The 14,509-nt window shown below is 38.0% G+C and overlaps 1 protein-coding gene across 1 annotated transcript in view; it reads left to right on the plus strand.

Moving 5' to 3' along the window:
* LOC127638414 (ATP-binding cassette sub-family C member 8-like) overlaps window positions 1-14,509 on the plus strand; it is a 101,376-nt gene that overhangs the window by 25,767 nt on the left and 61,100 nt on the right. Inside the window, exons 7-11 of the mRNA XM_052119935.1 lie at window positions 2,428-2,616; window positions 3,927-4,091; window positions 4,483-4,638; window positions 7,779-7,913; window positions 8,148-8,310. Of these exons, the coding sequence (XP_051975895.1) occupies window positions 2,428-2,616; window positions 3,927-4,091; window positions 4,483-4,638; window positions 7,779-7,913; window positions 8,148-8,310 (808 nt within the window). The remainder of the gene's footprint in view (window positions 1-2,427; window positions 2,617-3,926; window positions 4,092-4,482; window positions 4,639-7,778; window positions 7,914-8,147; window positions 8,311-14,509) is intronic.

A 14,509-nucleotide genomic window follows, 5' to 3' on the forward strand; every position in this document is an offset into this window, starting at 1 on the left:
CGAGAGTCCAGCCAGCAACATTCCCCTGAACATTCCTGACTGTTTTCAGTAATATCTCGGTGTGTTCTGCCCCAAGAAAGCTTCCCAGCTCACTCCATATAGACCATGGGATTGTGCCATCGAGCTACTGCCGGGTGCACCACTGCCCAGAGGGAGGATTTACCCCTTATCACTCCCAGAACAGAAGGCAATAGAAGGGTACATCGATGAAGCTTTAGCCCAAGGTTATGTCCATCCATCCCCTTCCCCGGCCGCATCAAGCTTTTTCTTCGTTCAGAAAAAGGATGGAGGTCTGAGACAGTGTATTGACTACCGGGGCCTAAACAACGTTACGGTCAAGTACCGGTATCCCCTTCCCCTCATCCCCCCAGCAACTGTGTTCACAAAGCTCGACCTCCGCAGCACTTATAACCTCGTTCATATACGGAAGTGGGATGAGTGGAAGACGGCCTTTGTAACACCAACAGGACACTATGAGTACTGAGATATGCCATATGTCAACACCCCCTCCGTATTTCAGGGCTTTATGAAGCGAGGAGTACCTCCACCATTTTGTTCTTGTCCATATAGATGGCATCTTGATTTACTCCCGGAACCTGTCCAACCATCGTCAGCACGTGGCTCGTGGTGCTAGAGCATCTGAGCAAGTTCCAGTTTTTCCTTCTGCTTTTAGTTTTCTAAATAAAAAAAGAGCCATTGTTTACTTGTCTGTGAGCTTGCTTGGCTGAATAATCCAATATTATATCTTGATATAGATGTCCAGAACAAAATATGCCATCCAGCATGAAAAGCATGCTAAACAAATTATCGGAAAAATATGTTTTTGGCTTTTGATGATAAAATGTTAGATACCTTTACAAAGGGGAGAATCTCAGCTTTCTAATGACACTTAGATATAGCTTTTAGTCCACTCAGAAGCCGAGATATTCTAAGAAATATGGTGGTGGGTGGTGCATGAACTGAAAATTAGACTGAATGTCTATGGACGAGCGCAACTGTGAGGGCTAAAATGTGTTAGAGTGCCACCTACATTTCAGATTGATATATTGTGATGGAATGTGATGTTTTTTAGTGCTTGCTAGTGGAATTTAAAAAGACTTTTCAATATGAGGTAGAGTGAATAGAATCAGAATTACATGTTTACAAAGTTTAGTAAAAAAAAAAAAATGTTTATCATAAGATTATAAACAGATACAATATTATTTATGAATAAATTAATTTTATGAATATATTTCTGAAAAATTTGACTTTATTTATTTGCAATTAGTCTGCAGTATGTGTGAATTGTGAGCTTTTAAATTTGAGTGTGAAGAATTGCTGGCAGCAAACCAAAAATGCACCAGAGTTTAAGGGGTATTGAACCTGGAGTATTCCTTTAATAAACTTAAAATTACATTTTCATCAAAACTTTAAACTAAGAGTAATCAGATTTTATTACCTAAAATTATAACAGAAAATACTTATTAAAATGTTTGTTGTGCAAGTTGTTATCAGTAACAGATTACATTTCAGAAGTAATTTACCAACACTGTTTGTACTGTATATATTTAATATATCTTATAAATATTACTGTGTGTAAGAAAATGAAAAAAATAAAAAACTATACTTGTATATATTATATATTCTACTCAGCAGTCATTGAGTCTGTCCTCTGCACTTCAGTAACTGTCTGGTTTGGTGCAGCTACGAAATCAGATATCAGAAGTCTGCAAAGGACAGTTCGGAATACTGAGAGGATTATTGGTTGCCCCTGCCCTCCCTTCAAGGACTGTACACTTCCAGAGTGAGGAAAAAGGCTGGAAAAATCACTCTGGACCCCACTCACCCAGCCCACTAACTTTTTGAACTGTTGTCTTCTGGCAGGCGCTACAGAGCACTGAGCAACAGAACCGTCAGGCACAGGAACTGTTTTTTTCCCTTAGGCTATCCATCTCATGAACTGTGAAAACTGCCCAATTGAGCAATAATTATGTGCAATACACAGTTTAGTCTATTTATAGTCATCAACATACCACACCTCTTCTGCCATACATTCCCTTGCACTGTATATAACAGATTTGTATTTGTACATAAGTGTGTGTGTGTGTGTGTGTGTGTGTATGTATGTATGTATGTATATATATATATATATATATATATATATATATATATATATATATATATATTTCACTTTATATCTTTGTTCTATTTTTTATTATTATTATTATCTCTGTCTTGTTTTTGTATTGTTGCGCACTGGAAGCTTCTGTCACCAAGACAAATTCCTTGTATGTGTAAGCATACTTGGCAATAAAGCTCATTTTGATTCTGATAACTATCAATTCATTTCCTTTTAGAAAAATGCTAACTGTTCCTAATATGCTAAGATTTTTCAAATTTCACATTTTCTTTCTATGTCGTTCTCTTTATTTTTTGTTACTTATTCAGAAGCCCCAAGGTTTGCAGCCCCAGGGGCCCAAGTGGATCTGGACGGCCCTCCGGCAGGCCTTCGGAAAACCTCTCATCCTCAGCATTACCTACCGTTTCATGGCAGATCTGCTTGGCTTTGCTGGGCCTCTTTGCATCTCAGGCATTGTGCACCATATCAGTAAAGAGAACCACACCACTCAGCCACCAGTAAGAATATTTATTTTTAATATAAAATCTGATCCACATACTAGTTTACTTTGGCCAAGAACTGCCCATTTATACAGGAGGGGGCCAACCGATCAATAAAAATCAGAATTATTTTTGGGCAAAAGCAAAAAGCATCATTGGCAATGAAATGTAAATTCTTTATATATTTGTGCTATTTTTGTCTATACGGTTGACTATGCAGGTTAAGATAAAGCAGTTCTCTCTTCTGTGAAATTTTGAAGGTAAAATTAGAAACCATTGCATTTGTATACAAACTTCAGGTCATGGCTGCGTCTTTTCATCTGCGTCTGTGTTACAAAGGGTTTTATCATCATGCAGTTGTCATCAAATATTGAAGAGTTGAACAGCGTGCTGTGTGGCTCTCAAATGTCACACTGTTCAAATATCTTTGTATGACATTGTAATCCACTTCGTCATGAAGAGGTTGTGGTAACGTGAGATGAATGAACAAAACTTTGCAGTGTCATGTCATGATTCATTCATTAAGTAATTACATAATGTAATGATTTATTTATAACAATGCCATTTTTATCTTCAAAAAAGACTTTAATAGTGATAAAAGTAAAAGCTACTGTTTTGTTTAGGGGAACAATTCTGTATGACATTTGATATGTATTCAAAAATGTTATTGACTTGCTTGTGGCAAGATCTAGTGAGTCTTTAAAACATTACTTTGTGCATTGATATAATGGTGATAGAGTTTGCCTTAATTAAGAAAATATAATTTAGAAAATGCATTGGGGAGACCTGTTACTCTTTGGCTAACAGTCCATTTTCCTGGATTTAATTGACTCATTTGCTGCAGCCGTCATCATTAATTACATGTTATATTTGTAATTTAGAATTATAATGCATTTTATGCACTCTATCTTTTGAGAAAAAAATGCTAACTGGTAAGAGGACAGTGTCTTAGTATGGAAAGACTGCAACTTTTTTTTTAATCGCTAACAGAGGGCAATAGAGCAACAGTGCTAATGGTCTTACCCCTCCTCTAAATCTGTAGCATAGTGGTTAAAATTGTGGGTTAGTAACTGAAACATTGTAGGTTTGAACATGCAAAGCGCGATCCGTGAACAGACTTCATTGTGCCCTTTAGACACTTAACCTCAGTTTGCTCCAGGGGGACTGAAGGGTCTTTCACACTGATTTGCTGTGACAAAGTGATGGATAAAAGTGTCTGTTACATGACAAAGCAGTAATGTTATTAACTGTCCCTTATCTCTCTGATATTACAGAGGGCAATTATGACTAATGCTAATTGAAGGGTGCAAATTGTTTTGTTTTTTCAGATGCAACATTTTGGAATCTATTTCATCTCGTCCCAGGAGTTCCTTGCCAATGCATATGTCCTAGCCGTGCTCCTGTTCTTCGCCTTGCTCCTTCAGAGAACGTTCCTCCAAGCGTCCTACTATGTTGCTATTGAAACCGGAATCAACTTGAGAGGAGCCATACAGGTCAGGACAACAGTCTATTGCTCTTGTTTTGATTGATTGAAAATGTTGTTGAAATTGAATGGACGGATGGAAATCTGATAGTGAAATTTAGATTTAAATCAATGGGGCCAGTTGGGTAAGCAAAATAAACTTTTGCCTTTTAATTAAGTTTATTTTTCTTACCCCAGTGGCAAACAGCTTTTCTTGTTTTAATCTCACTAAATTGAATTTGAATTCTCTGAAAACAAGATACAAGTCTTATGCCAGTTTGCTTGTCAAGCAAATAAATAATGTTTCTTGAAAGTTTACATATTTTTACTTTTAATCGCCAATGATTTTATTAATGCCCAAATTAGATCTTTTGATTGTCTGAGTCCATACAAAATAATATAATTTTTGTCTTTACTTCCAGACAAAGATCTTCAATAAAATCATGCGTCTCTGCACATCAAACATGTCTATGGGGGGAATGACGGTGGGCCAGATATGCAACCTTGTGGCCATAGACACCAACCAGCTAATGTGGTTCTTCTTCCTGTGTCCCAATCTATTCGCAATGCCAGTTCAGGTAAGCCTCATGCATTGTTCCAATTTAAGTCAAGTCAAATCTAATGTATTTGTCTAGTGGTCACATAATTTGATGTAGCACCCAAGATGCTGGAAGGCAAAGAACTCACATGGACCGACTGACAAAACTGGAGCATATACACAACACAACGATCTGGCAACAAAAAGAGACACAGGAGAGAATAAATAGAGGACAGGGAGATAGGATACAGGTGATGACAATAATCACAAGCATCGTGAATCAGCGCCATGGCAATACTGATTGCGCTGCTTAGCAGCACCTGTGAGAAACATGAGCGAAAGAGTAAAGCAACAGCACATGGGACAGCCCGAGAGATGGGCAGAGGAACTGTCACAATCTTGCCAACACAAGAATAAAACAAGTCTAAAAAGGCAGAATTGTGACACTAGCATTTGTCACAGTACATATTGTTTTTTAAAGCACCCTTACAGAAAATCACGACTTATTATCTTAAAGCCTTAATGCGGTATAAACGCCATAAGATGTTTAAAGTCATGGAGGGAGAAAACCCTTGAGAGGAACCAGACTCAGCTGGGGGAAGCCATCCTCTAGCATAACAGCTACTCATAAGTCTCTTGGTGTTCTGCTGATGCTTAAGTCTTTACTATAGCAGTCGATGTAGATATATGCTGGATGCTACACTGTGTAACATCTTATTTCTATACGTGCAAAACGACAGTGCGGACAGTCATAACTAAAGATCAGATTTTTTTTTTTTAAATTGCAATTGGATGCAGTGTGATTAAAGCCATCGGCATTAATCTTACTGAAGAAAAGCATATTGCTAGAATAAGGCAGTGTTGACAATGAGTGCCAGGTGCACCTAATCATGTGCCAATGGCAGAGCTCTGTTTTTGTTGCCCCTCCTCTTGGCCACCTGCTCCTTCTGCTTAAGGGGATGCCAGTCTTCCATTCTAGTACTATATATAGTATATAGGAACAGTATTTTTAATTGCATCCCAACAGTACACATGGTGAGCAATATGTCACACTATTACACACCCCTTGGATATGTAATTATGGCTTTGAAACCTTTTTGCTCAAAGCTGTCCTTCCATCAGATGTTTTATGTATTATTTTTGCTTAAGAGGGTTCTTAGCCAGTGAGAAAGCACAGTTTGATCTTTTGGCTTTAGATTTTTAAATACTTATGCTTTTCCTTTTGCTCAATTGGTAGAGTATAGGTTTGATTCCCAGGGAATATGTGAACTGATAAAGTAATAACCTTAAATACATTGGAAGTTGCTTTGGAAAAGTATGACATTTGTGTAATGAACTTGTATATGGTTCTCTCTCTTCAATATGTGGAACTGTTTTTCAGCAAGCTGACTTTTAGTTCCATATAGCTTTGCTTGAATGACAAATGGACTTTGAGCTGAATCCTAACAATGCAATATAGTACAAAAATCATTGCACACCTCTCAGTATTCCTCACACATCTCCTGCTATTGAAGAGGTGTCTCCTGAGGCTAGAGAGCGAGACAAAGTCAGACACCTCTGGAAGATTTATTTTTGGTCTTTGTAAAACTGTCCTTGAAAGCCTTAGCATGTAAAATGGAGTGGCACTTTTCGAAATCGGTTTCTTTGTCAAAGAGGCTCTTGAATGACGAGATGTTAATTGTTCTCATTTAAATAAAAATGCACTCATTTGTGGTATGGGGAAAAACTCAACAATCCCAATAATGAAGTCATCAAATCACACTTGACATAATGAGAGTCCTAGCAGGCTTTTTTGTAAATAACAGACTGCCTCATTACATTATAGACGATCTTTTTGATAGATTAACATTTTACAAATACAGTACAAAATCTTAAACACAGCTAAGATGCCCTACATATACATCTCCAGAAAACCAGGAAGTTAAAGTCACTATCACTACATTGAGCAAGGCACATTTTCCTGAGGTGCTCCTGGAGGTACCTGTGACTGCCTTTCTGCAAAACTTGATTTGGTCCCCAAGGCCCCTTCCATATTTCCTACAATAGTGAATCCCCTTTGTTATCTGCCACTATATTATTGAAGTGCTGTTCATTCACAGAGCTAGAACGTGTCCCTTGTTTCATTAGAGATCACTATGACTCCGAATGCTCCCAGGACTCTTGTCAACTAGAGTGTGGAGCAGAAGAACAAATCCTTCTAAGACCAAGCACACACTTGACACATTATGCTCGATTTTGATGTTGCAGACTATTTTTCTAGGTCTGTAAAAGTTTTGACATAAATTTTTAACTCGAAGTTGAACGGCCAGTTGCTTGTCATGGCCCATTTTCTGACAAACTGCTGTGAGCAATTGCTCATTTCTGTTTTTTTCACTGTTGAAATAGCTCTTAAACCAAGATCTTGTAATATGTGGACCTCTTCTGCAACAACTCCAGTACGATCTCTTGAAAATTATGACTGATGATGACATTTTCGCAGAATAATATTACGTGGCTAAAAGAGCGTTAAATGCTCTCCTTAAACAGATTGTTTTTATGGTTAATGCTCTTGAGTTTTAAATCAACAAAACCTACTGTACCTCCCTACCTTGAACCTTAAACCTAAACCTAACCAATAGTGTCATAAAACGGCAATGTGACACGAGAAACACAATTGCTGAAGCAACCACATCGCTTTGTGATTTTACTGTGACACTGTCGGTTCACGTGTCGACTTGCATGCTCTTCAGTACTCATACCCCTGTGTTTTTCTATCAGTTGAGCTTCTGCACAATTTCATTACATTTGAACAAGCTTGTAAAGGAAGTTGGTTATGTAATGCAAACGTTAGCATGAGATCCTCAGAGCGCTGTGTTATTGTAGTGTAAACTGATTGCTCTATTTCAATAGCTTGCAATAACACATTTATCTAATATATACATGTGATCCTTTTTCTTCATTTTCAGTACTATAATCTTCCCTAATGCTAAAACTTGTTTAGTTATTTGAACAGATCAAATTTAAGTTTTGGGTAGATCCTACATTTTAATTTCCTATAAAAGACACTCATTTTCATTGTGTGGAACAATGAAATGTCCACAACTGAATTAAGTTTCAGTGCTCTTTATCTCTTCCTGTGTTAAAAGCTCTTCTGAATATGGAGAGAAAAACAAAATGAAATAAGGTTTTCCTTGGTTCTAGATCATCATCGGAATCATCCTCCTTTACTACCTCCTTGGAATAAGTGCTTTGATAGGGGCCATGGTCATCACCCTTCTGGCTCCGGTGCAGTACTTTGTGGCAACCAAGCTATCAGACGCTCAGAAAAGCACATTGGTGAGTTGCCTCACATCCTCTATTAGCTTGCTTGGCTCTTAGTAGCCTACAGTCAAATGGCTGTGCAAATATAATTTTTGTCCAAATACGGATGATATTTGTGCAGTAAAGCCAGAGCTTGTAGATGGTGATATGCCTGTCAAATATTGAGTTATGGATGATCAAATAAGACCTACGAGATTTGAATCTCCCATAGTGTTTTTACACATGTATAATTTATGTGATGGCACTCAGGAGTATTCCAGTGAACGACTGAAGAAGACCAATGAATTGCTGCGGGGTATCAAGCTCTTGAAGCTGTACGCCTGGGAGCAAATCTTCTGCTCAAGTGTGGAGGAGACCCGAGGAAAGGAGTTGACCAGCTTACAGACCTTCGCACTCTACACTTCCATATCAAGTAAGACTTAACAATGTCAGAATTAACAATGTTGATTCCAAAATGTTACAATAATGTTAACAATGTTAACCAAAAATGTAAACAAATTCCCCACCTATAGTACTGTTTAAAAGGCACATAAGATGTTTCACAAAAGCATTTGTCTTAAGATGTTTTTTTATATCTTCAGCTTTAGTGTGTGAATAGGAAATATATATTTTAGACTCCCAAACATTCCTTTTGCAAATAGAAAAGATTGGAATAGAAGAACAGGGTGCCCTGCAAAAGATGGCAAGGTTGCAATGCTTGGAAAAAGGGGCACACATGCATTTTCATGCTACTTCAAACACACTCGCTAGCTGCATATATAAAATGTTCACTTCTGATTTGGTAGCTGCAAATGATTTTAATCAATGTTACCCAGTCTTTCAACTGTGCAGTGCTATACATTCTGTGATATTTTATTTATTATTATTTTTTTTTTGCTTCAGTTTTCTCAACACTTGTAGGTATAGGGTTGCCCAGCAGAAGTAAATTCTGCATGCAGTGGTGCAAAGCGTCAGCTTCATGCATCATTCAGTTTGCATAAATGATTTCCTCCCTGAAGAGTTTTGCAGGCAGGTGCGGCCTTTTTTGATCATTTGGAGGCCTGTTTCATAAACCAGTTGGAGGCCCCCCTTCACCCCCTGAAAGACGAAAGTGTTCGGCCATTGCAGCACATCTCGTGTGTTTTTTTTGTTTTTTGTGGCAGCGCAGCAGATGAATGTCAGTATTAAATGAGAATCTGACTTAGGAAAAGTAGCCCCTCCCCCACCACCGTAGGTGGGGGATCTGAACACAGTGACAGTATAACGTACATCTCTATAAAGTGAACCCTTTTATCTAAAATGTTCACTATTAGAAGTAATTGTCTCTTGAACTGTGTGCTGTTGAGAATTTGGAAATATACAAATAGCTGCTGTCCACTAAAATGTAACTGTATAATGTAAAATAATACCAGTTTGCAATAAAGTTCTCTGGAATAAAGTGTGAACTGTATAGGCTGGGTGCTGAAGCACTAAGTAGAATGGTAGTAGCACTTAAGTTGCACTTATTCGCTATCACGCTTTTCACAAAAGCATTGTTACGCAAACGACGTTTGTAAATGAACGAGAGCTTTGAACCGCTCATAAGTCCTAGTGCAACTTAAACGTAATTTTAACATATCTTTCTTGCATTTTTCAGTTTATCAGATACTAAGGGACATTTAATAAATTGTATTAATATATTTTGATCATTGAAAAGCCACTGTACACTATTTCAGAGGATAAAATGTTTTTTGAAATATCTGCATGATGTTAACTTTTAACCCTGTTCTGTGTGCATCTGTTCAGTTTCCAGCAAAAGAAACAACACTTTAGGCTAAGTGAGAGTGTAGTGGTAGCCAGCTGGTATGTGATAGCTGTGCAGTGTGTAAACCTCACTCTCCTGGCCTTAAGAGATACACTAGCCACCAAAGCTATAGACCTTGGCTTTTATAGCCTCCTTGCTAGCACATACAACTCCCATGCTGTGAATCACCGGTTCGAATCCCGATCTGGCGGGTCTAGTAGGCGGGTGACACTGGTGCTGTAACCTGGATGAGAGTGAGGTTTAGGTGGGTGACTGTAACAGTAGCCAGCTGGTACATCATAGCTTTGCAGTGTGTAAACCTCACTCTCATGTCCTTAAGAGATGCACTATTGACCGAGGCTAGAGGCCATGGCTTTTATAGCCTCCTTGCAAGCGCTTCCGACTGCCATGCTGGGAATAGCCAGTTCAAATCCCACTCGTGGCAGTTCGAGTAGAACCGGTGACAAGAGCATCTCACATCGCGTGGGTTCAGATACATGGATTTCTGGGGTCAATACTGCTGAAACCTTGTATTTCCAAAGCCATCTTTTTTTCTTTAAATAAATTGAGTAATAGTTAATAAGTTTCAACAAGGTTACATACAATTTCCATGCTTGTTAGTGTTTCAGCATTATTTTCATGTTGAGGAGACAGCTCCCATCACGAAGCACAAGCATAGGATCAGTGAATTTGGCTTTCTCTATAAAAAAAACACATGTTGCAATACATGCAAAGTTCATCCATACAAAGCCATCTTCTTTGATTGTTGGGATTTTGGACCCCCAATCTGCATGTACTTTCACAGGTTTTTGATTGCTTTTTCTTTCATTTTGATTTTGTAATTATTTTGACCCAGTTTCCTAAATGCCATTGTAAAACCTTGAAGAGCATTAATATGTGGTCATTTGGATTCAGACAATGTTCACACATTTTCATTTTAAAATGCATTGATTTTGCTATGTTTATGCCTCTCATCCTCACTGTAATGGTTTTTCATTCTGAAACGTTGACTTTCGAAAACACTCTCGTACTATGTACAAACTTGATGATGTTAGGAAACTGAAAATAGAGTTTAGTGTGGATGTGGCCTTATACTCCAGAAGTTGTCATTGGGTTTGCTCAACACAACTCTAAAACTATTAGAGTCAGTTAGTCCCGCACTAAATAAAGAAATCAATTCTCAAGACTGTAAACCCAAATATAGCGGCAGACTAACCTGGAAGCAAATTGGGAATGCCTAAATAAATGGGTAAAGAATCTCTCAGACAGGAAAATAAGTTGGAGAAGGAAGTCCCATCAATGTTATTAAACTTTGCAGCAGTACAGAATGGAACAGCAGCAAAGTGAGTTACATCCATGGTAGTGCAATATTCACTTATCTTGATGTCATAACTTCTAGTCAGCAGAACCTGACTCAAAGGAAACAATTGACCCTTTACTCACTTCCGGGTTTTGGAATGTGGAAGTAATCTACTGCAGGGTAAACTTCAATAGCGGTGAATTCCTACAATTTTCCAAATTAAGAAACAAATAGAGCGATGGTTTATGACATTCAGAAGAAAGAAGATGGCAACTGTCACTCTCTCAGCAGCTGTATTAGAAACCTCATTGCATCTGTGGTCAATTGTTTTTCACAAGTAATTCCAGGGTAGTTGTGGCAGGGCGGAGGGCGTGGCCGGGCCGTGATTCTGAACACCCGGCCTCTAATCAGGCTGATCATGCCCGAGAGGGATAAAGGGCGAACGGAGATGACAGTTTGAAAGAGAGAGAGTTACGGGCAGCTGCCCGGCATGTGTTTGTCTTTTTGTTTAAGTTAATCATTAAACTATTTCTTGCCTCCTCCTTTCCTTTGAACTTTGTTACAGTAGTATAATACAATAATAATACACAAAATAATTGCAAATATAAAATGTTAAAAAGGGTCTATCGATTTCATTTGATTTAAAAATGTTTGTACTTAGCATGTTCCTATTCTAACTGTGCAATAAGATGCACACACAAATGCTGGGAAAATAATCATTTTTAGATATTATTTCACATTACCAGTAGTAGTAATTTGGGGGAGATGCTCCAGACATTTTTCCAACATGATACTAAATAGAAAACTAAACAGCACAGCAAAAATAAAAAGCAAAAAGAGACACCAAATAATTGTATTTCAGTTGCATAAAGTCCCATCAAAGTGAAAAATCTTTGCTGCAGGGAGCACCATGGTTTGACACAGCAAGTAAGATACAGCAATAATTGTAAAGTAGTTCACTAACTTGATGGAATGGCTTCCAGTCATAAAGCGAAAACTCAAAGCAACCAATCACATTGTTGGCGTTTCTATCTCACAGACCCTCTGGGTACCACGTGAGCAGACCTATCCATACTTTCACTGAACTTTCAATTGCCTTTGTGGATTGAACTTGTGAACCCATTGTAGGAAAAAAATGAAGACTTAGTTCTGATGACAATTTATGTGAAAGTGGCACAATCAATCTATCCAGCTATATAGAAGGCTCGTCCATCACAATAAAAGTAATGTAGCTTGCCTGCAGGTCAGGCTGTAAGAGGCTATTCATTCTCCTCATACCTATCATTGTAGTGGGTTCAGGGCATCTGTTGCAAAAGAAAAAACATTTTAGCAACAACTGGATGTAGGCCAACTAGCACTCTTTCCAGTGCTGTCCTCTCAAGCGTTCTGATTTAAGTCAGGGTTGCATAGTCTTCCAACCGTGAAGGCCTGTTTCTTTTTAAAGTGAAATGTAGGGAATGCATTTACTTGTTCACAAAGTAATGAAGCCACTCACTAACTTAAGTAATAGTACTTTAGGGAAGATATGCCAGAAGTCCCAATTAAGATTGCCTATCACATACTAATCAAAGGTTTCCAAATGTGTTGAATGTCCATAGTTAGTTCAAACAACATGGTAAAAGAAACACTTAAAATTGACCCAAATATAGCAGACAGACTAGGCTGTAGGCCAAATGAGGGCACCAAAGAACATGAGGGAAAATGGACACAAAACAAAAACCCCTGTGAGACAGGAAACCTCCATCAAAGTAATTAAATTTGGCTGTAGACAGCCCCAAACCCAGAATTAAAGTAATTTACATTTATAGTAGTATATGAGTTCAATAAATCACTTTGATGGCATTGCCACCAGTTAGCAGAACCCAAACTCAAGAACGAATTTGTGTCTCACAGATCATCTGGGCAGTACACTGGGATCAAAGGAAGGTGTGCAGCAGACCTTGCCATTTTGTCAATGAATTGCCATGATTGCAAAATTGCAGAATTGAACTTCTGAACTCATTGTAGGAACCAATTCAAGTTTACTTTTGTTGCTATTTTTGGTCTGGAAATAGTACAATCTGTCTATTGCTCCTTCTCAGAAAACAATAGTAATATAGAAGGCTCATCCTTCACAGAAAAGTAATAGAAGATACCAACAGTCAAGAGGCCAGATGTCCCATAGCTGTCAGTTGCTGTCAGTAACTACATGACTCTTTCTAAGTAATTGTCAGAATCCTTGAAGGGAAAGACAGTTTTCAGACTAATATCTGAATGGAACTGGATCAAAGCCAAATCTACTTTATACCACAATCTGAAGCTATGTTGGTAATCAGTGCAGAATTATGTAGGGTTGGCGTAGAAATGTGTGTTTGGATGTTAACTTTGGAAATTGTGTTTCGTCAGTCTGTTAATCTTGACTTGCTTTTAATGTCAAGCCTTGTTTGTCTTCATGCGAAGTGAAGAAGCAAATTTGCGAGAATGTTAACAGGAAGCATGGTCATACATCAGTCCCTCGACGTATTGAATGGGTTAGCTGTAAATAGCAATTACTTAATGGGTTCTCAAGGATCCACACAGATTCTAGTACTTGTAGATTTCGTTTACGAATGGAAAATATCACCAAGACTGAGGTGTCTGCTTATTCCATTTTGTCAGATACCAGCTGGCAATGAAACTCTGCAGATGCAGCATCCCTCAGCAATCAGCAAAACTTCTATTTGCAACTTGCCAAGTTCCAAACATAGACAAATGTAAGCTCACTCAAGTGTGGCACTTCCAGCACAGACTGTATAGAGGAGTAAACACACATCCAAAGAATTTCTTAAGTCAATACCCATTAATGGAATTCCACTTTTTAAAGTTAAATCATTTTAAGTTATGCATGAATCTTAATGTATTCAAAAACGTTATATGAATATATGAAAAAGGGCAAATCAACATGTCTTAAATGTGCACCCAGTAATCTTCTTTGACTCTGGCACATAGGTTTTAAGTTACCAATGCCATTGTAGAAATTCACAATTCACAGCCAGCCATGATTAATTTAACCCATGGGTGAACGTGTCCAGTAACAGGTTGGTTACTGAAATTAAGCGAGTTGTATTCAGCTGGTCATGTGATTCTAAAATGGCCGCCCCCTTGAGGGACCCTGTCCATGTAAAATTAAACAGCTTTTATAAGGTAACTGATATGACTGGAGATTTCATCTCATATAAGTGTGCATGATTTTGTACAAATGTTTCAAAATTACAATCAATTTCTTAAGAAGAAAAACTTTTTTAATGAGGAAAATGTTCCTTCTGGTGAAATAATTCCACCAGCAGCACAGATATAAAACCAAGCAGTGAATGATAATGCTCAATAATGTGCCCATGGCAAAACTCATCTGCATTAGACATTGCATTATCCACTTGACTTGCAATGTGTATAACTCACTCCTAAGTCACATACGCTGTAGGGTACTGAGCTCTCAAGACTTTGTCCTAGTCCAAAGTCAAGATTTTCACCAAATGCACCTAATGAATATTACATGCAAAGCAACATACTGTCAAATATTTTTTATTGCAT

This window comes from Xyrauchen texanus, chromosome 46, assembly GCF_025860055.1.
Source record: "Xyrauchen texanus isolate HMW12.3.18 chromosome 46, RBS_HiC_50CHRs, whole genome shotgun sequence".
Lineage (NCBI taxonomy): Eukaryota > Metazoa > Chordata > Actinopteri > Cypriniformes > Catostomidae > Xyrauchen > Xyrauchen texanus.